The sequence below is a fragment of the Malus sylvestris genome, chromosome 7, assembly GCF_916048215.2.
Source record: "Malus sylvestris chromosome 7, drMalSylv7.2, whole genome shotgun sequence".
Taxonomy (NCBI): Eukaryota; Viridiplantae; Streptophyta; class Magnoliopsida; order Rosales; family Rosaceae; genus Malus; species Malus sylvestris.
The window spans coordinates 439,643-461,886 of record NC_062266.1 but is presented as its reverse complement, the minus strand read 5'-3'; the positions used below and the strand labels follow the sequence as shown (position 1 = coordinate 461,886).

Genomic DNA, 22,244 nt, shown 5'->3' with positions numbered 1-22,244 from the left:
TTATCAAAGAATTATCTCGTTGTGATATAGAATAAATGTAAATATGTGGAAGCATATGATTGAATTGACATTCTTTTACAATAATACAACATTAAAATGCAAGGTATGAAGAGGAAATGCTCTTAGGATTCGCCTTTGCCCTTGCATATATATTGTAGTGATGAATCGTGTCATGATTCATGACCAGCTAGCTGCTATAGAATAACTTGTCAGCCGTCCCATTGGTGCCTGTGGTCTAGGTAGTTGAGTCATATATTCTTCAGTCATACACGTCAACCAACTACGATTTCATCATGCATGTAAGCAGCAGCCTGCAGGAGGTAAATCTGAGATGTAGTGGATAGATGAAAAATGCTATAGATTCATCCGGACACTAACAAACCTCCACTTGCGAAGCACTTAATTATATATGATGCATTTGCATGTGTTTTATTGTTCTACTTTAATGTGAAGTGGAGAATTTTAATTTTTAGAGCTCTTTGTTGCGGCATACCAAATACATTTCTTTTTTTCTTTTTCTTACTTTTTTCGCAACACACTCTTTGTTTTTATTTTATTTTATTTTTAGTCTAAAAACACTGTTTATTTCATTCATGGTTATGGTTGGTAAAACATGAGCATCAATCCATAGTTTCTGACCCACCTTTTATTTTCATAATTTTTCTTGGTCAATTTGACATATTCTCTAGCTCTTGCATGCCAAATGAGGCCAATTCCCTTATCATTTTATAAAATTATTAAGTTATAAAAAAGATATGTGTGACAAAAATAAATTGTGAATTTAAATGACCTGAAACTCAGTGTATATATATAAAGGTGAAGTGCCGATTTAGTCACTGAACTATCACCTTAGTGAAAATAAGTCCCTAATCATTAAAAATTACTAATTTCATCCCTACTATTATATTCAAAGCTATTTTATCCAATTTTTCATCAACCTAAGTCACTTTATACACTTTAGGGTGTAATACCGTCATTTTCTTGCCTATAAACCGTTAACATTTCATATAGGTTGCAAATCTAATGTCTATTTTACCCTTCAAAGTTAACTCCATACACTATTTTCTTTATGAAAAGATATCAATCTACCCCCTAATATGTATCATATGCATGTAACGTGACTTAAATTGATGGAAAATTGAATATAGTAGCTTCGAATATAATACTAAGGATGTAACTAACAGATTTTTTTAATTCAATGACTGATTAAGGATGTAACTAACAGATTTTTTTAATTCAATGAATGATTTTTTTTGGAAAAAAAAAAGTTTTGGATTTAATTTTCACTTAGGTGATAATTCAATGACTAAATTGATAATTAACCCTATATATATTATGTTAGGATTATCTCAATTTCGTGAGACTTGCCAGAATTTATTAATAAGATTTCGACGTGGTCGTTTAATAGGCTTACACACACCGATATAAAACAAGCAGTTTTCACTTTGATTAGAGTATTCCATCTCCGTCTCGACAAAGATAAAAACAGAAAGACTTTTCTATATGTGCAAACTCCAAATGTATGCTTCACTATAAACAATTAAAGATGCAAGATGGTGACAAATACATGTCTGAATTAAAATACTATATGGTAGTTTAAATGTAAGGATCATAGCATTATTTAAGTTTATTGTATATTGTGAGATATGCAAGCATGTTCAATATTGTAATCTTTAGCATAAATAATATCTTATACTAAAGAGACTGATTCTGCTTAATTAATCTGGACACATTCTGGTCTCTTCTTATTGATTGGACGTAGAGAATAGTCGTCATATAATTCCATTCAAAGGAATAAAAAATTATGCATTAGGATTTAGTAGTATTTCTTTTATTGATGACAAATTCGATATTTAATTACGATGTCATATTGTGTGGCTTGTTCCAAATCGTCCGCTACAATATCATTCCAAATCTTCCACCTTCAATATCATTGTATGAAAAAAAGAACAAAGAATATTATATCTATCAAAAACATATTTTTGTATCACTATTTTTATTTCTTTTCTCCTATATATACGATCATTAATTTTTCTTCTTTTTGTTCTACCATATGTTGCTGGTTATTTGACCTATATCATAAATAATATAAGAATCAAGTTGTAATTGTCATTGCTTAACAACTCTAATTATATGTCCTAACCATTTTAGTTTCTATAAATAATTAAGATATCATTTGGGTGGTTATAACTAAAAGTACTATCTGTACAACCAACCCTACCTATCTTAACTATTTTATGAATTATCGTCTCCAAAGTGAGAGACTGAGAGACTCAGAGTAGGTGCAAAAGTCATCGCTTCCTAATAGCTGGTTGTCTCCGTGTGCTAATTAATTTGTGTCTCTGGCTTTCCTTCTGCATCTTGCCAAAGATTTAACACACTACTACTTGTTGGTTCAACAATAATATAACTTAAGCAACTAACTGATATCCACAATGGCAGACGCACATTGAAACCAAAGTAATCTCAGAAATTTGAAAAATATACATGTGAATGTCTTCCAATGACTCTTCAAATGTTTAGCAATCCAATCGTCATTATCTTTCTGATGGAGTAGTACTCACCTAATTAATTATTAAAACAAAATTAATTTTATTATATTAACCAAATATGGGGGTTGTTGAGTGGTGAAGCTCATATACGAATGAGAAGTTGAACAACCAGGCTTTTAAATAAAAGGAAAATCAGAGTAGAGAAGATGTGCATAAGTATTATTATTATTATTATTATTATTATTATTATTATTATTATTATTATTATTATTATTATTATTATTAGTTCTTGAAAATTACATTTCTTAGAAGTAGTTAAGGAAATTGGCAAGTGGAGCTGCCTCACCTTGCCATTGGAAAAAAGGTAAAAACCTGTACCCATTAACGCTACAAATTCAACCGTAATCTTTACATACGATTTCATCACTGAACAAATATGACAATTTCTTTCTTGAAGACGAAGGTATCATAATGTTGACTTAAATGGCAGTTGCAAATCAAGCATTAGTCGTAGGTCGCCCTTCCCCCACCCCACCGTTATTGGGATCCCACCTGGCCATAAATTTTACACCGGTGTAACATTGTCCCTCAGACATCCACATGTTCAAGTTCAACACAAGGTGATCAAGGCAAGTGACTTTTCGTGTGCTTATCAGACGGCATGTTGTTCTTCATATTGGCAATAAATTTTATGAAGAAACCTCAATTTCTTTAAGCTTGGCTTCAAATACTTCTTAGACATCTCGAATGTGGAACAATAGTATTGATTATTGGGTCCACAAATTCCTCATATGCACCCCTATCAAATGGCAAACCAACTCGCCTCCTTTCCCGGCTTTCCCCCAACCTCCCGAATAGAAAATTTGTGATTTTTTGCCTCCTCTTGAATAATAGATAGCATTCGGGCTTTTAATTAGAAAAACAGAAAGAAAAAAATTATAATTTTGGTAGCCCCATTTTTGTATGAGGAGAAAAAGAATGTGTGGTTATCAATTCTCGTATGTTTTGACAGACATGTAACTTGCAATGAAACGTGACACCAAGTTATTTCAAAATAATAGTTTGGCACTTTTTCATACATGTGCAAAGCTTGTGAACTAACCATGTTATCCTCCATCCCAATCTTTCATTGCTCATCAAATATATATTACACTATTTGAAGTGTAAATTTAGCAGACAAGGCAGGGGAAGTGGGGGACAGTGTTCTTGTTTGTATCAAATTATCAATACAAAAGTGTGTGCCAAACCTTGTAGTCTAAATGATCACGAGAGATGGATAAGGTAAGTTAGATTTAGTATAAGTTCAGGATTTAATTCATGCTTATACATGTAATTACATAAAAGAAAAAAAAAACATAAAAACGAAGTGTTTGAAGAATGATTCGACAAATTAAAGAGGATAAGATACAGATGTAAATGAGTGCTAACAAGGAACCAAACCAAAGCAAACAGAGATTGCTTTGAATTGAGTAGCTAGAGGAAACAAGGCAAATGCCAAAAGCCTGATCGATCGACCCATGTTTCTTACATGTGAGTCTTGTCCCCCTCTCCATGTTCATTTATTTCATGTTCGCTTCTAGTGGCTATAATTTCTCATCCCATTTTGTTTGGCTCTCGGACACTTTTTTGGTTGCATGATAAATTTTTGTCCCTCAAAGATGTAGCAACTTTTAATTATTTGATGTACTACTTTTGGTTCCAACTAACTTCTAAACCCATCTCATCTCCTTCATCATGGAAGGGACTTTGATCTCCTAAAGATAATTATAATACACCAAAGGGATTAAGAAAAGTAACTCATAGGTGCATGAGAAAGTAAAATTTTAATTAAGCATAAAAAGTTATAAACTCAAAACTTAATGAAGGATCAATAGTTTGCCTATATTACGAATGAATAAGCTAAATGAGTGAAACCCCATCTGGTTGTCACGACTCTAGAGTTTTGAAGGTCGGTAGCGTTGTCGCCCCTCAACTTTTGCTCTAGAATTTGGGGGACGTCAACGTTATTGACCCTCAATTTTTTTCCCTAGGTTTTGGGCTTTAATCATACTTGTTGTTTTCAATTTCTAAGATTGATATTTTCTTGGAAAATTATATTCTTTAAAAAATTATATTTTTGAGGGCTAAAATTGTGCCTAGAGCTTTTATTAGCCTTCCGTGGTTAGAGATGACCTTAATCCTACGGTTGACTAATATTTTTCTTTACTTGTAAGTAAGAGGTTTTAAGTAAGAATATAGTGGTGCAAGTTTGATACTAATATTTCTCGTTATTGGATCCGCTCCGAACCTTAGTGTCCGGAGCCTAGGGATCAAATCATCTGGGCCGCTGATTGGTGTGTAAAAGAAATTAGTGCTGTTGATTTTGTGTGGTGGGCCAGGAAAATGAGTTAATGGGGACCGTTGGATTGAATTTGTGTGGCCCAGATGAATTGATTCCTGAGCTTCGGACACTAAGATCTGGAGCAGATCCAATTCCATATTTCTCCACCCCTTAGTGTATATATATCACTGTATAAAAAATTATTAAATAATGTAAGTGCAAGGATCAATGTTTTAGATAGATGTAGTATTTCCTCCAAGATAGAGGGGAAAAAAGGAGATTCCATATGTTAGCCTAGTTGGGCCTTATTTGTTGGCACCTCAGACGTGCAATATGGCCAATTGAATTGGTTTCCATTTTTGGTAATAGTAGGGGTCGAATCCCAAACGTCACTACTAACTAGAAATCAACCTGTACTGGACCTAACAAAGAAGCAGCTTTATCATCAAATGCTGGTCGACCTTTATCTACCGGTTGAGTTTCGATCGAGTAAGCAAGGAGCCTGGGCAGGTCAAAAGATCCTGCACGCTTGACCAATTTTAGCGCAAGTATGGGTGGTTCCTTCGTATATGATTTGCTATAAAGGCAACACAACGATATAGTTGCCTCTTGGTTATTGAATTCCTTGAATCAGGAGCTTGTTGTATTGCTATACACTAGTTGAAGTTTGGGCTGATCTAAAGGGCTGGTTTTCACGAGGTAATAGTTGACGAATATTTGATATTCAACGTGTGATCAACTATTAAACATATCAATAAATATTCTCGTAACGCCGATGTTTTCCTAACCAAGAAGAAAAAAGTTGAATATAAACAGGAGCAGCAATCAGTTTCTTAAATAGTACACGACTCAAGAACAAGTGATACAGTTTCTGATGGGTCTCGATGCTATATGCTACCAGACCTTATTGATGCAAGAAGAGAAAAAACATAATATTCTGTCACGTAGATGGAGGGAGTTTGAGTTATTGAAATACTCTTATAACCTTATTCCACACTCTTGCACCATCAATCATTTGAGGAGGAACATCTTAAACCAATATGCAGAGTGCTTGAGGTACCTTTTCATATTATTTTTGTAGTCAATATATGTGAACCCAAATCGAACAGTGTAGCCTGAGTCCCATTCATACACATCCAGAAGTGCCCATGCAAAGTATCCCTTCACCTTAACGCCCTCCCTGCACACGTATTGAATTAAACTTCAACTCCGTATCAAAATTTGAATTGACTTGCAATGTATATATTATATGTGTGTTTTGCTTTTTGATTAGTTAAATGTAGTTGACACCATATCCGTAAATCCTTTGTACTGACTTGATGGCTTTCGAAAGATATTGAAGATGTTGATAATGGTATCTAATCCTGGTACTATCCTTGAGGGCAGTCTTGATAGGCAGGGAGCTATTATTTGCCTCGCCAACACCTACAAAACATCAAGGTTTAACATTTCAAATTCATATAATATATATAGCATCAATTATGCGAAATAATTAATTTGTATACAATACCATTTTCGGTAATGTAAATCTCCGGGTTGTTGTAATTTTCCTTTATATGCAGCATAAGCTCTCGAATTCCCTTTGGGTAGATGTACAGCCAGCTCAAAGCAGTCTGCAAAAACCAAAGCAGGCTCAAATGTGTGTGTGTGTGTGTGAGAGAGAGAGAGAGAGAGAGAGAGAGTACCGGTGTGCCCAAAGGAACCCCATTTTTCTCCGCTACATGTGCATGGCAGAAGAGCAAATTAGCAGAAGAGACGCACACATTTGAGTTATATATACATATATATATGTCAAATTTTGTATAAAGTAAATGAGGATGGATTAATATTAATATATATGAGTTGAGCATGCATATAGCTTAAGCACTACTTACTAGAGAGAGAAGTATTCATATCTCCAAAGAAACTTTGGTTAACAGTTGTAACAGTGGAGAGTGAGGAAGCATCTGCATAAGTACTCGTGTAATAATTGACACCAAGGAAATCCAGGGATCCTTCAAGAAGCTTTGATTCTGCTTTGCTGAATTTAGGCAACCGATTTCCCACCGCAGACCTCATAGTTTTGGGATACTCACCGAATGTAACAGGATGCGCAAACCTACGTAAAAATTCTTTTTAGTTTTTTTATAATTCAAATGCAACGATGCTAGCTACCTAACTAATTTAAATTAATTTTGATTGGAGATTTAGAAATTTGGTTAATTGCTCACCAGCCGAAAATAAAATCAAGAGACTTGGAGGCCGCCCTCTTACTTGCAGCTGTTTCAGATTTTGCTACATACCAGAATGTCACAACCGTAATCCCAATTTGTCCTTTCTGAGAGGCCTGCATATATATAACTCAAGTTTTTTTTTTTTGGTCAATATATAACTCAAGTTTAAAGCAACTTTAAAGTGTCATACTTTTTCTTTGGACAGTTTTTTTTTTTTTTTTTTTTTTTTTTTAACAAATGATATAATCTATATTAAGGGGTAAGGGAGTAGACTAATTCTCATAATGAGCTAGTAATAATATGGTTCAAATTCGTTTTTAACGAGAATCGAACTTAAGACCTCTCACCTATAAATGAAAAGAAAATATTTTTTGGGAAGTATAATTAAGGAGCCAAGTGTTTTGCTATGATAAGATCATTCCCAAGTTTCTGTTGGAGACACAAAAATGAGAAATATCCAAGAGTGAAAATGGTGACCTATGAGAAAAACAAAGAGATGCGGATGAGAGACGCGAGGACGAAATGAACAAACACCACGTATCTATCAAACGAAATGGGCCACAGACCCTTTTCTTTTTCTTTTCTCTAAAAATTCACTTTTCGTTCAGTACCATTTAAGATACACTATGATAGCTCACAATTACATTTTAAGACTAAATAATTATGATAAAGTTTAGGTAGAGCCAGCATGGGGTCATTGGTTATCCTTGACCTCAATATTAAAAACCTCATATATATTTGTTTGTATATTGTATTTGACCCCTGTAAATAGTTAAGGCAAACTAAATTACATCCTCCTCTTCCTACTTATTCCATTTTATTCTATCATATTTGTCTTCCTTTTATCTCTTCTTGTATGAAATACATTAGTTGAAAAGGCTTGACAGTCTTCAACATTACTCCACAGTGTCCTGCTTCCACCCTCGACAGGCCTCTACAAGTAATTGTAGTTGTCGACATATGTTGGCATAAATTTTCGGCATATGTTGATAGGAATTGACAGGTGTCTACTAGGTGCTCAATGAAATGCCCAATGAAGCTTTTTGATCAATATTATGACCCAATTATTTGAAAATTTTGGCTACGCCACTGGTCTAAGTTAATGACAAAAAATGACGTGATTATTACTATAATAAGGTTGCATACATTGTGGACATTTTATTACATTGTCAAGGTAGGTTTTTGTACTTCAACGTGGTTGAATTACGAAATTAAAGTTTATTATTATACCAATGATGTACTATTACAGTATAGACATATATTATTACTAGAGATTAATGTTATGAACTTACACATGATTTTCAGCATGATATCAACCTACAATTAAGGTAAGGATACACCATGATCGTTCAAATTTACATTACAAGATCACATAATTTATCTTAACATTATATTTAATTATACAAAATGACGTTGGTATTATATTATACCAAGGTTTCCCTTTACGGTGTACGTTAGGTTACTTCAAATTTACACTCCAAGTTAGGTTACATAATTATCTTCACGTTATATTTAATTACACCAAATGATGTTGGTATTACTATACTAAGGTTGCACTTTATGGTGTGAATGTTAGATTACATTGTTAAGAACTTAAGATAGTACATTATAGTTGGACGTTATTGCATTATAGTTTAATGTTCAAATTAAATGGTACGGAATACTTTATTAAGGTACCGTAGACGGACCCTTTTTAAATAAAAACTATGGAATATTTCATATGAAATAGCCGTGAAATAATGTAGCCATGCACTATTTTAAAACAAATAAAAACATGATAGTGAAATGAGGCACATTTACTTAATGTACCAACCTGATACTTGTGCCTGTATATCTTCACAGCGTGTGCATGAGCAAGTAGTAGATGATGACCAACAATGTAAGGCTCAGTGGCAGAGTTACCAGCAGTGCAATTTCCGACATAGTTTGAACATCGACCGGGTGCATAAGTACCGCCATTGTATCCATCAACACAATATGTAACAGGTTCGTTCAATGTCACCCAATGCTTAATTCGATCCCCAAATGTTTTGAAACAAAAATTGGCATAATCTTGAAAATCATTCCTGTTAATGATCAAATGATCCATAATCTCATTTACAACTTTATCATCAGGGTAGATAAAAATCTGGTTAATTATTTGTATCCTTCAGTTCAATATACTTACACAATCTTAGGGCTTAAAAATCCACCGTACTCATCTTCAAGTGCTTGTGGTGTATCCCAATGGAAAAGGGTTACAAAAGGCACAATTCCTGTTTACATGGGAGAGCAGGGATAAGCCAAAGATCTTGGGAGGACTGATTTATCGCACTGAATTAATGAACAAATAAAAGGGAAGCATTAATTTTGACGAAGAATACTGGATATATACCATTGGATAAGAGCTCATCTATCAGATTGTTGTAGAAGTTGACTCCTTCTTGGTTCACTCCACCTTTAACTGTACCCTCTGACAAAAAATAACTAAAGTTGTTAAGTTAAAAGGTTTCGAACCTTGAACATAGTTTACTTAAATTCATTATCCAATTACGACTCAGAAAAAAAAAATATATATTGTAGAATAATTGGGAACTGGCTGTGATGTTGACTAGCACTTTCTATTTTCAAAAGAATGACCAATACATGGTGGAGATTGGTTTTTGATTGAACGGCGGAAATTGGTTTTTGATTGAATGACGGAGATTGGTCTAGTTGATGAAAGTTATTAGAAGAGTATGTTAGAAGGTTATACAGTTAGTTATTTTGTAGGCTTGAGAACTATGTTGTTCACTATTTTGTGAGTATAAATTGTAAGCTCTCCCTCTCATTTTCCGTAGTTTGTTCAACTCGTAAATATCAATACAACCTTTCATTTCTTTCTAAATCTTAATCTTTATCTTCTCTGTTTCACTGTAATTAATATGCATAGTTTCATAACTTTTTCAATGTAGTTAATAATTTAGTCAAATTTTGAGCAGTATAATGGAAATCCATAGATGCATCTATAATCTTACTAGGTAGTATTCTTGACCATGAGAAAGAAAATCTGAAGGAGTCCAAGCCGATCTTTTTTATCAATTTTATGTCCTCCTGCGTGTGACGATATAGCATTCAATTAATCCAAACATAATTAATTTCTTTTTCAGGTAGGTAAAGTATAACTAACAGTCAAACATATAATATATATATATATATATATATATATATATATATATATATATATACACACGAGTGATGGAGCAAACCTTATAGTGATTGTAAAAATCATTGGCTACATTCCCATTGCTACCATCCGAAATTTTTTCTGCCATGAAAAATTCTCTCTTATAATTAAGACAATGATTTTTTATCATTTGCGATAAAAATCCACTAAATAATGTTAAAAGTACACGTTTACCCGATACCAGATCACATTCGGAACCAAAAGAACTGAGCCCACACATCAAATGATCCGGATCATTGATTCAACGACTACAATAGAAGACTCTCTAAAAATTATAATAATTGTAACCGTTAGATCAAATTTCAATAGCCCAGATCATTTGATCATTTGACTCAATTTCTTTGGGTCCGGAGGGGATCCGGTTCCCGTTTACCCCGCATATGTTATAAAATACATATATCCCTTTCTTCGTTTCCTTACCAAACTACCAAGCATGTATGATATGAATTAAGCTCCGAGTATTAATACCCTTTCTACTTCCAATTACGAGAGAGAGAGAGAGAGAGAGAGAGAGAGAGAGAGAGAGAGATAGATAGAGAGATAGAGAGAGAGAGAGAGAGAGAGAGAGAGAGATAGAGAGATAGAGAGAGAGACCTGGATGTTCCCTAGTGAAGGTATCCCATATACTCGGTCCCCTTCCATGAACAAGAGCTGCTCCTTCAGACTATGCATGGAAGAAAATATTTAAAAGAGATCACATATATAATTACATGTAGTGCTAACTTTGCTCTCAATATGTCTGAAAGTAAATGTACTCACCTGATAAGCAGCTAAACCGGCTCCAAAGATGAACCCAGGTGGGAAGCTAGTTCGATTAAATGGCATCGAATAATGACTCGGTTCAACATCCACAGCAGCACTTGCTAACAAAGCAAAAAGTACGAGGATGAAGCCAAAAAGAAGACGTCCTCCTTTACTACCCAACATGTTTCTACAACTGGTTCTCCTCTGCCGCTCAAGTACATTGAACATTTCGGAATACCATCTTCAACCTCTCAAGTCTTATCATATCCCAGAGCGGAACAGGATCCTTCTATCAGGATCCTCCGGATGCATTAATCCCGTCCGTTCAACCGCAAATCGGAAGGTCAAAAGACAATCACCCGTGTGCTGAAGCAATAGAAGCTGCGATGGCAGCAGTGGCCTCGGATCCTCCGCCTCCAGAGGGTGGGCTGGTTGAGATGAGGGTGGATGTCGGAGAAGACGACGGCCCGGGATCGAAGCAGCGGCCTGGAAAAAGGCGTAGCAAAATCGGCTAGAAAAAAAGAAGAACAAATAAAGAAAAAAATTTGAAGAAGCAGCAGAATTGCAGAGAAGAAAGAAGAAGAACTGAAGAGGAAGAAGCTGCAGCAGCAGAACCGCATAAAAAAAAAAAGAAGAAGAAAGGTGTTGGGGAAGGATCCGGAGAATCCGGATAACAGGGATTCGGAGAGGATCCAATCACAGAGCCAAAGGATAATTGCTGACAGGTCCCACTCCTACGTTATAAAAAGCAGTGCATGTTTCTCACATGTATTCAAGGTATAAAAAATCGATAATATCGGCGATATTTCGCTGATATTATCGTTTTTTTCGGAGTCCGATATTTACACACACATCTAATAGGTTTTCGTCAAAAAATCGAGATAATATCGCGATATTAGCGATATTATCGCGACATTGCTTGAAAGTCGACATCGACGCCGACGCCGACGGAGGAGAGGTAGAGGTCGCGGGACTCACTATCCGAACCAAACAATTCACCAGCCCTATAATTCATCGTTGAACCCAAAACCCCCAACTTTTCCAATCCAATCAAGTTGAGCCATGAAGTCGGATCCACCAGAGTCCCCTAGCAGACCAATCTCTCAGCCTGCTTCACATTCACCCCTGCAATCCTCACTTCTCTGAAGGGTTTCAAGCACTTCTCCTTCGCGAACCTGCTGCACTTCTCTTTCGCCGCCGTCAAACACCCCTCCATTTCTCTCTCCTCGCACTGTTCCCTCTGCTTCAAGTCTGACTTTCTGGCCAATCAGAGCTCGCCACCACGGGGGCTTACACTTTTCCGATGCGTTAATGGCTCATGCGATCCTGGCACCGGCCTCGCACTGCTCGACGATCTTGGACTCGCAGACTCTGTACGCGTTTGCCCAAGCTTTTGGGTCGCGAAACACCAGGACGTAGAGGTCGCGGGATGAGCAGAGGGAGACGCGGACAAGGAGGATCGCGCCGATGGATCGAGAGATGATGTCTCTGTGTGTGTGTGGGAGAACTGGAGAAGGGAGAAGGGAAGAGAGAAGACTCAGAAGAGAGAAGGAAGGGAGAAGGATCGAGAACTCAGAAGAGAGAGAAGGAAGGATCGAGAGACTGAGCTCAGTCTCTGTGTGCGTGTGTGGTGTGGGGGGTCTCGAATTTCGATCTCTGTGTGTGTGGTGGCGTGTGAGAAAAAAAAAGAATCCAATGATCCAAATAATTCAAAACCTGTCTCTAGCTTTCTGATCCAATGATCCAAATATTGTGCTAAAGTATAAAGTGTAAAATATTGTACTAAAGTGTAAAATATTGTACTAATTCATTATATATAAATGATTATGGTGTGTTTAGACTTCTTTCATTAATTACTACATATTTTCTACACTCACAATGTTTGTCAGCTCGCTATATAATCAACTTGATAATGTTAAATCCATCATGCAATGCATTTCTTTCCAATTTTTTGTGATAAACTAATAGATAATTGACTAAATAAACATCCTACAAAGTTTCAATAAAAATTTCCAAGTTTTTCTTACAATTTCCGTGGTTTCCATGTAATTTTTATCGATATCGATATTATCCCGATATTTCCATCGATATTTCCGTGTTTTCGGACTATCGATATTTCCGATATTACCGATATTTTCTTCCTTGCATGTATATAAGAAAATTTGGAAAAGTAACCATATTTTAGACCTCATAGAATTATAACCATCATTTTAGTTTTATGATAATTCTAATCAAAATTTAATGTAAAAGTACTAATATATTCTTAAAGACAAAAAATTCCTCATTGCCCTTAACCATGAAAAAACAACAATTAGTTGAGATCTTGAAGTATAAAAGAGGTAGCCTCTTGAATACTACTGAGTACCCCTACTCTCAACCCGCCCATTTCTTACACTCTTTTTATTTTCTATATATATATAATCTCAGTTTACTACCTTAAAGTTTCATGGTTTTCAACATTTGGTACATGAAGTTTTTTTCATCCCAAAGTGGTACATAAAGTTATAATTTTGGAACACTTTCATACATCCGTTAAGGTTGCTGTTAAATTTTTTGTTCACTGATGACGTGGCATCCACGTGGACAATAACTGGGCGACAAGTGGATATTAAAACAATTAATAAAATAATAAAAACTAAAAAAATTAAAAAAAAAAAACTTTTGGGTCTTCTCCTTCACCCTTTCCGACCCCTTTGCCTTCTTTCATCTGCATCCACCATTCCGCCTCCCTCTTTGACTCCCACACACACACACACACACTCTCTCTCACACACACACACACACACACTCTCTCTCTCCCTCCCACATCATCCAAGCGCGCGCACGCACACACACACACACACACACTCTCTCTCTCCCTTCCACATCATCCAAGCACGGATTGACCACACACACATCCAAGCACGGATTGACCGCACACACACACACACACAATCTCTCTCTCCCTCCCACATCATCCAAGCACGGATTGACGGCTAGTTAGCCAATCGACGGCCTTGTTGGGTCCATCATAGCCTAGCCGGTCTTAGACGTCGTAGAATTGAATGGCGGTGTAAACAGCGAGCCGGACGCTGCGGTCCCTCGGGCCTTTCGCCATGCAGACCCTACTATGCATGTCTTTCCGGCCCGTCGCCTGAACAATGTGGTTGCCTTGTACCACCTCCACAATGTTAGTGCTGACTACTCATCCGCCCGACCACAGCGGTTGTATCCCCTAAAGTTGAATCCCCTATTTTTGAGAATCCCTTATTTTTTTATCTTGCATATTCAATGCTTTGTTCCCCCAAAGTTGAAAAAGAAGAAGAATTGAAACTACGTTTCTTTGGAGCTTACTGTTGGGTTTGTTGTTGTTCTTGTAGCTGCAACTGTTGGGTTTCTCCAAAGAAATGATGGTGTTGGGTTTGTGGGTCTTGCTAGAAACATGGAAAGTTGAAGGCTTGGTGGTGATTATGCTGGGTTTCTTCTTCTTCTTGGACAAGATGGGTAAAATTGAGAATTGGGTTTTGGTGGGGATAATGGTGATGGTGATTCCTTGGAGGATCCATAGTCAAAGAGTCATGTGGGAGGGGGAGAGAGAGAAATGGAGTGGGTGGAGTCAAAGAGGGAGGGGGAAGGGTGCGTGCAGAAGAGAGAAGGGAGGGGGTGAGGGAGAAGGGAATAGAATTCACTCATCTCTTTTTTTTCCTCCCCTTCCCTCTCTTCCTTTTTGAACTGTTACGGTTAAGCCACGTCAACATCTTATATTAATCTTTTTATAGAAAGAGAAAGACAAAATAGAGAATATGAGAGGAGGGGATGGAAGGGGATAGAAAGAAAATGAGTGAGAATCCTAGTCCAAGGGAGAAGACCCAAAAGTTTTTTTTTTAATTTTTTAATACCCAAAAGTTTGATGTTGTTCTTGTAGCTGCAACTGTTGTGTTTCTCCAAAGAAATGATTGTGTTGGGTTTGTGGGTCTTGCTAGAAACACGGAAAGTTGAAGGCTTGGTGGTGATTCTACTAGGTTTCTTCTTCTTCTTGGACAAGATGGGTAAAATTGAGAATTGGGTTTTGGTGGGGATAATGGTGATGGTGATTCCTTGGAGGATCCAGAGTCAGAGAGTCATGTGGGAGGGGGAAAGAGAGAAATGGAGTGGGTGGAGTAAAAAAGGGATGGGGAAGGGTGGGTGCAGAGGAGAGAAGGGAGGGGGTGAGGGGGAAGGGAGTATGATTCACTCCTCTCTTGTTTTTTCCTCCCCTTCCCTCTCTTCCTATTTGAATTGTTACGGTTAAGCCACATCAATATCTTATATTAATCTTTTTATAGAAAGAGAAAGACAAAATAGAGAATGTGAGAGAAGGGGATGGAAGAGGATGGAAAGAAAAGGGGTGAGAATCCTAGTCCGAGGAAGAAGACCCAAAAGTTTTTTTTTAATTTTTTAATATCCATGTGGCCCCCAGTCATTGTCCACGTGGATGTCACATCATCAATTAACAGTAAATTTAACAGCAACTTTAACAGATCTATGAAAATGTCCAAAAATTATAACTTTATGTACCACTATGGGATGAAAAAAACTTCACGTACCAAATGTTGAAAACTATGAAATTTTAAAGTAGTAAACTGAGATTAACCCTATATATATATATATATATATATATATATATATATATATATATATATATATATATAGTAGATATAGATATTCAAGTGTAATCAGAGAACATGAAAATTGAAGATAACCTAGTACATTAAACATAAAAATTAATCGAAAATTGAATCTTCGAAGCAAATTTTGAATCTAAAAATAGAGGAGCAAAAACCCTTTTAAGCTAAAATTTGTGTGAGGTTTTTCTGCTAAACTGGTGATTGAAAATATAAAAGTCAATAATGTAATAAATCCCAAATAATATAAAAGCCAATAATGTAATAAATTTTGAAGAAAAACATTCACATCATGTGCTGGAATAGAGTCTAATTGGATTCTTGCAAGTTTGGCGATTATGGCCTATCCCACCACAACGACTGCACTTTTTCACTATCCTTTCCACCCCTTGAGATGGGATTCTGTTTGTCTTGCGTCTTCCAGATACAACTTGTCTAATTGGAGGTAACACAACTTTATTCTACACCTCTTCTGACACACTCCATTCACTCTTGTTTCCAACTGGCCAAATGAGCTTCGCATACGCTAGCACAACTGCATTGGCTGTGTAGAATTTGGAGCACATATTGTACACTGATGTGTTGCGAATTCGACATGCAACAGTTGCATGGACACATGGAATTGGTCGAGATCAAACCTTCTACATGTGCATGTCTTGGCATTTAGGTCAACCATATGATATAAGTATGTTCATGTACTTGCAATGCATAGTGATTAATGGAAGTACCTGCATAGTTGTCAACCATGTGAAAAAAAAATTAAAAAATGCACACACAATACCTCGAAGAAACACCAAAACCGAGAATATGTCTAACTCAAAACTCACGTCTATTGAAGTCTCACTAATCTGAGCATTGTCTTGAAGAACTTGACTTGGTTGTTCATCACCCAAAATGTCATCATTCTCTTGAATTGCCACAGTTGGTGATGGGGAACTGCATGCAATTGGGTGTTCATCTTTAGGTTCATTTAGAGGATATGGTGTGACGTATAACGAAATCTTGTCAGCTTTGCAGAAAGATTTTCACATACCCGACTAGTCACATCGTCATCGTCTACAATCTCCATCATATTTTGCATCCCTAAGTTGCTCATGCATTGATAATATACTGAGATTCTAAATTCACTCGGACTAACATGAAGATGTTTATATATACCATGTATAAGATCTTGATGAGTAACTTTGGTTGACACTACCATTACTTTCGTTTGACCATCTGTGTATTGGCTATCAACCCTCCTCCATCCGTAGTGGACCACGTTCACAAATTGAGTCATATTCTAAAGGAAACAAAATTAATTAGCCCGTCTAACTAACCTGCAAATATATTAAAATTAGGAAAAAGTTTTAGAGAAAAATTAATTAGCACATATAACTAACCTGCTTATGCAAGTGCCAAAGAAACATTGATATGGTTGCTTTATTGGAGCTTCTAATTCTTAAATCAACTTGTTGATTTGTTGAAGGATTCATAATATATCCACCTACATTGGAACATGAAAATCATTTAAGTTTTGACTAAAACCATGATATGAAATATCAAAAAGTTGATTTAGGAATTGGAAGCTACAATTGACCAACCATACCATTTTTTCTTGGACAATTTGAAAAGGCTGATGCATCATGCCGCCTTTTTTTTTTTGGTCAAAACATCCCTGCTGCTTAATTGTGCAAAATCGACAAAAAGTGCTCTTCTGGTTTAAGGTGAGAAACCAGAAGGTTGCGAGAGAGTTTAAAGAGAAAAATAAGAGATAAAAAAATTAAAAGTTACACCAAGAAGTATCGTTTCATGTTGTCACAAGTTAAGAGCCCAACACTCATGAAATTTTAGTTCATGGATCAATGCTCCAATTGGTCTAAAATTTATACAACAATACTCCGATTTTCTTGAAAAATAAAAAATAAAGACCATTGACTATTATACATCTAGCTATTTTTTTTTTATAAAAGATAAGATAATTTATACTACATTCATCCGAACTGCGCGAAGAAGTGACTTGGAATGCATGAATGCTGTCAATCAAGTGAGCTACAAGCCACTTGCTAAAAATAGACAAAGAAAATTGCAGCATAATTTACCCCAATTTATTTATTTATTTATCTTCAAAGCTTGTACCTATCAAGATCTTAGAGTTTGGTCATCTCCTTATAGAGAGTCCCCCTCCCTCAACACCAACAAGGGTGCAATTATGCAATCAATCAAGATTTAAGTCACGAGGTTTGTAATGCTTTGTGGTGCATTTCTAACTTATGAGTCTAAAATTCCTCGGTGCTTTTGAAGATCCGTCATCGAAACATAGGTTGAATTCGTTATAACTTCAACAGTTAAACTCCATTGACAGTATTAAAGAAATTAAGAGTATATACTAATTATTAAAAAAATAATCACTCATCTGATTTACTTAGCACCTTGTTTGGCAAAGTTAAAACCGGAAATCACTAAGCCATTTATGATCATTGAGTAATAATTCAATCATCAACATCCATGTCATTTGATTTAGAAATTAGATCTGTCAAATATTGCTCTGTCCATTTTGATCAGATTAACAAAGACCTTGTATCCTTGTGCACGAGTGGACGAGCTTAACGATGGTAAGCCCTCTAGGAAAATTGGAAACCTTTTTCCCTTGTGCGAACTTATAATTCCCCTCACAAACTTATTCAATCTTTGGGGACAAAATTCAGTGTGTGGCAGCAACATTTGCGACGATATGAGAGGATTGTCAGTATTAGCCATCCTAAAAGACGACCACAGTTGAGAGGATGAAGCCTGTACAGGCCAACGCCAAACTACTACCACAAGGCAATAATATTTTGTAGAAAAAATATAATTTTACAATAGCTTTTGCTTCAAGTAAATTGGGGAAAGAAAGGACATTGCAACAATGTTACATCTACATCATCCTCGAATCAGTGTATATCGGAGCCATGCTGCATAGCGACAAATTGCCAGGAGCATTAGATTTGTCTGAATAAACCGGTGCAAGGTTATCCAACTTCTTAATTGCGCCAAGCTGAAGAAACTGGACTCCAGTAAAGCATCCCCAGAGTATCGACTTGGCATGCTGTAAGAGATGGAAAAAAACTAGGTACACACGAAAGCCTCTTAAGATCTCAAATCAAGCAAGCAAACGGCTCTAGCCAGTAGTTACTAGCTACTTAAGACAAAGAATAACTCAAAGTTCCCTCTTCTAATTCCTTTTTTGGGGAATCCTATGAATTCCAATTATTCTAAAATTTCTCCCTCCTCTATGTCGTCATCTGCTAACAAGAACTTCCTGACACTCGAAAGATTTCTTTCTGCTACTCCTTCCTTGGTAAATTCGCCTTCCAAATCAAGAAAATCATCAGGATTAATTTCTGCCATAAGATCTGAGTACTCATCTATTAAGCCTTGATCAAAATCAAAGTCCATGTCTTCAAAAAGCACTTGCTTCTTAGCATCGGAGCTGGAATGTGAATCGTTGCCAGTTTCCACAGTTACAGACAAGGGCCTAGCAAATGAATCATCGAGTGGTTTCTCGCACCTCCTTTTATTAGAGATATTAGGTGGGGAACTTGAAGTCACATGTTTCATGAGATCAAAGACCTTAGGATAGCTGTTGTCTTCTTCCATTTCCTCCTCCTTAAAGGGAACACCTCCTGCGCTCAAATCATTTCTTCCATAAGTCTTAAGCTCTGGTTTGCCGAAAGTAGGAGGGGAACTTTTAACTACTTCAAAATCAAGACTGTGCGAAGGGAGAAAAACATAAATGATAGGGTATTCCAAAATAACTAAGTTTGATAACTGCTGCCTTATCGGAACTCTTATATCCAACTCACAGAAAGGTGACCTAGCCCCCTGTAATAACATCCAAAAGATAAAATCAGAAACAATGTTGGGGCAGTAGTTTATATTTCTGAGAAAAATAATCAAAATACTACCAAAGCAGGTACAATAGGATTAAAAGTGAATTCTAATTTGACCCAATGAACAAAACTTTTCGCCATACCATGTACAAATTGTGCGTGTGTGTACACACTTCTGTGATATTTACATTTACTGCAAGTAAAATGTACCCAGAAAAACCAAGCTAGTTGTAGGTTGCAACTTCAGCACCCATAGCAGGTGGAAAAAGCATAGGTAAGCCCAGAAGACTAAGAGGTGGTAAGAAAATGAAGTAACATCAGCAAAAGTGATGCTCAATCCATCTAACACAATGAAAGGTACAAAGAACATAATCGATAGCTTTTTCTTCAAAGTTCAAACTATCTTTTATCTTCTTTAAAGCTTTTCTTTTCTATCGATAACTTTTTCTTTCACTTTCCTTGTCACCATTTCCATATTTTCTACTCTCACTATCTTCTTGATTTTACAAAAGCTGCTTCCACATATGGTTTACTATAAAAATTCCAATTATTCTTTTCATTTTCATGATTCTTCAAAGATTCCTGCACCTTAAGAATGATTTTCCTTTTTATTAATTTAAAAGGAAAAAAAATATAGTAAGGCCTAGACTAAGAAACAAAACTACAAACCTTTGGATATTTACGAACGAAAAGCTTGAGAGAGTCAAGCTGTTCCTCACAGAATAGCTTTAGGTGATGATTCCATGGCCCAGGTTTTAGATGGTTCTCAATAACAGAGCAGATGTTCATGTTTTCATTTACTCTGCACGAGCATCAATATGCATCAGTTATCAAAACACATGACCCAAGCCTAGACAAAGAAATTAAACATTACTAGACTTCTCAAAAAGCGAAGCTGCTTACTCATGGTCAATTAAAACAACATCCGTTGAATGAAATCGCCATTCAATTGTCCAGGAGATGCATTTCTTCCTGAAGCAGATCAGACCAACAGAAACAAATATATAAGAAAAGTAATGACCGATTCAAATCCTCCAAAACATGTTGGACCACTCACTATCATCTTTATTATAAGAGCGTATCTCAAATTATATACAGGACCAAGCAATAATCCGTCCCCCAAAGCTTTGATAAATTTTACCTTTGATCATATCGAGTTTGGTTTTTCTCCCTTTTTGACATTCCACTTGGTAGAAATAAGAGTTTTGTCCTGCGACTGGCAGCAGCACTCCGAAGGCTTTTAAGGTAAAAGGGTAGCCTAAAATTATTGTATCTGCACAACTTATTTCTCAATCTCTGAGCAGACTCAGCAACCCTCTTCACTTCCTCTAGCAAATTGTAATCTAAAAACAGAATTGTCAATACAAATGCAATGGTTAAAATACGCGAGTACAAGTAGCAACCTTCACAATGCAATCTAAAACCCATACGCAAACGGACATCAAAACCGATCCAGAAAAAAAATATGAATTTATATTCAAAAACCCCAAACGAGGTGCTCAAAAGTCAAAAGATTATGCAAAAAAATGGCAAAACTACCACGAAAAAACTGCAATCTGTCCATGAAAACATTCACAGTGAAAGAAAAAGCACTGAAATTTACCAAAAAGAAGTCAAATTTGCTTAACAAATGCATTCCCCACGGATAGAAACAATTGGAAAATCTAATTAAAAAAACTTAAAGGGGTCGAACTTAAATTCCAAAAATATCAAAGATGGGAATAAATTAGAAAAAGAGGGGACCTGAAAGGAGCTGATTGTCGTCGATCTGAGAGAGGGGGACGAAGCTCGTTTGGGGCCTCTTGCCCGTGCAGCCAGTGCGAAGCTTGTGAGCTTTAACGCACGGAAGGCTGCAGGAGCGTACGGAGCAGCCTGGGCATTTGTACTTGGATGCTTTCTCTCTGCACTCTTCGCATACTTTGGGGTTTGGATTTGCTGTACCTGCTTCTCCTCCGCCTTTCTCCATGGGTCTTCTTTCACGCGCACTGACAGACACAAGGGGTTTGGGGAAGGACCAGCACGGTAGGGTTTATGAAGTAGATCCTCACGACGTCGTTTCGTTGGATGTTGACTTTGACCTATTATACCCCACCCGCATGGAGGGGAGTCGGCGGGGAGCGAGATACGTGATGTGCTATTCTATATTTTGGGCACAATAAAAAACATCTCCAAAATCCCAACTCCGAACATGCCTCGTATCATTTTCTATTGAATATTGTGCTATACCAGCGTATTGATAACCTACACACAAAAATTGAAGACGACATGAACATTTCCTTCCACATCTTTTTTCTTCCTACATGCTTAAACATTTCCTTTTGGGAGGACAATACGTAGACTACCAATAAAGCAACCCCAAAATAAATAAACTTTCATTATCACGTCCATTTCGGTCATCATACACAAGTTGTTCTTTATGATTGAAGGATTTTTTTTTTTTTTTGCGGTTCAACCAGTCCCTACATCTCTATCGCTGTCGTTCCCGTGCTCCTTGTCTCCTCCCCCTTCGTCATGGCTGAAAGTTAATGTTGATGGGGCTCTCCATGGCTCAAACAAAATAGGGGACACAAGGGTGGTGTTTTGTGATAACAATGGTGAATTTATGGGGGGTTTTGTCCAATGATTTTCTTACATCTCCGGTTCGTATCATGTGGTGTTTTTGGCATTTAGGGAGGTTTTCGACTTGTTAATCCAGGCTGATCACATGTCTAACAGTCTTCCAATTTAGTGACACATAGATTAGCTCGTATGACTTTGTTTTTCAATTTGAATTCTT

General features: G+C 36.5%; 2 protein-coding genes and 1 pseudogene across 4 annotated transcripts; all 3 read right to left on the bottom strand.

The window, feature by feature from the left end:
* Positions 1-5,590: 5,590 nt before the first annotated feature.
* LOC126628673 (vicianin hydrolase-like) lies at positions 5,591-11,603 on the bottom strand. Of its 3 annotated transcripts, XM_050298452.1 has the most exons (13): positions 10,990-11,601; positions 10,825-10,894; positions 10,253-10,311; positions 10,022-10,097; positions 9,400-9,477; positions 9,193-9,280; positions 8,839-9,091; positions 7,023-7,138; positions 6,687-6,910; positions 6,498-6,529; positions 6,323-6,425; positions 6,129-6,237; positions 5,591-5,992 (listed from the first exon to the last, which is right to left on the bottom strand). In XM_050298452.1, the coding sequence occupies exons 1-13, from the start codon at positions 11,200-11,202 to the stop codon at positions 5,824-5,826; spliced, it is 1,590 nt and encodes a 529-aa protein (XP_050154409.1). In that variant the 5' UTR covers positions 11,203-11,601; the 3' UTR covers positions 5,591-5,823. The 3 variants fall into 3 exon arrangements, with proteins under 3 accessions (XP_050154409.1, XP_050154411.1, XP_050154410.1); XM_050298454.1 differs by lacking the exon at positions 10,253-10,311 and having other exon boundaries at positions 10,990-11,138; XM_050298453.1 differs by lacking the exons at positions 10,022-10,097; positions 10,253-10,311 and having other exon boundaries at positions 10,990-11,603.
* A 217-nt stretch (positions 11,604-11,820) lies between these two features.
* Positions 11,821-16,670, bottom strand: LOC126628869 (uncharacterized; annotated as a pseudogene).
* Positions 16,671-18,410: 1,740 nt separating this feature from the next.
* Positions 18,411-21,550, bottom strand: LOC126630531 (uncharacterized). The gene is made up of 5 exons (XM_050300647.1): positions 21,212-21,550; positions 20,610-20,811; positions 20,372-20,440; positions 20,138-20,270; positions 18,411-19,460 (listed from the first exon to the last, which is right to left on the bottom strand). The coding sequence occupies exons 1-5, from the start codon at positions 21,432-21,434 to the stop codon at positions 18,846-18,848; spliced, it is 1,242 nt and encodes a 413-aa protein (XP_050156604.1). The 5' UTR covers positions 21,435-21,550; the 3' UTR covers positions 18,411-18,845.
* Positions 21,551-22,244: the final 694 nt, after the last annotated feature.

What these genes read in the sequence shown, in the direction of transcription:
- LOC126628673 (XM_050298452.1), bottom strand. Translation starts at nt 11,202, where the DNA reads ATGTTCAATGTACTTGAGCGGCAGAGGAGAACCAGTTGTAGAAACATG. An exon ending in CCGGTTTAGCTGCTTATCAG is followed by an intron (nt 10,895 to 10,989) that starts GTGAGTACATTT and finishes TTCCATGCATAG; the next exon opens with TCTGAAGGAGCAGCTCTTGT. An exon ending in ATTTTTACAATCACTATAAG is followed by an intron (nt 10,098 to 10,252) that starts GTTTGCTCCATC and finishes CGTCACACGCAG; the next exon opens with GAGGACATAAAATTGATAAA.
- LOC126630531 (XM_050300647.1), bottom strand. Translation starts at nt 21,434, where the DNA reads ATGGAGAAAGGCGGAGGAGAAGCAGGTACAGCAAATCCAAACCCCAAA. An exon ending in CAAACTCGATATGATCAAAG is followed by an intron (nt 20,441 to 20,609) that starts GTAAAATTTATC and finishes GATCTGCTTCAG; the next exon opens with GAAGAAATGCATCTCCTGGA. An exon ending in TCGTTCGTAAATATCCAAAG is followed by an intron (nt 19,461 to 20,137) that starts GTTTGTAGTTTT and finishes ATGTTATTACAG; the next exon opens with GGGGCTAGGTCACCTTTCTG.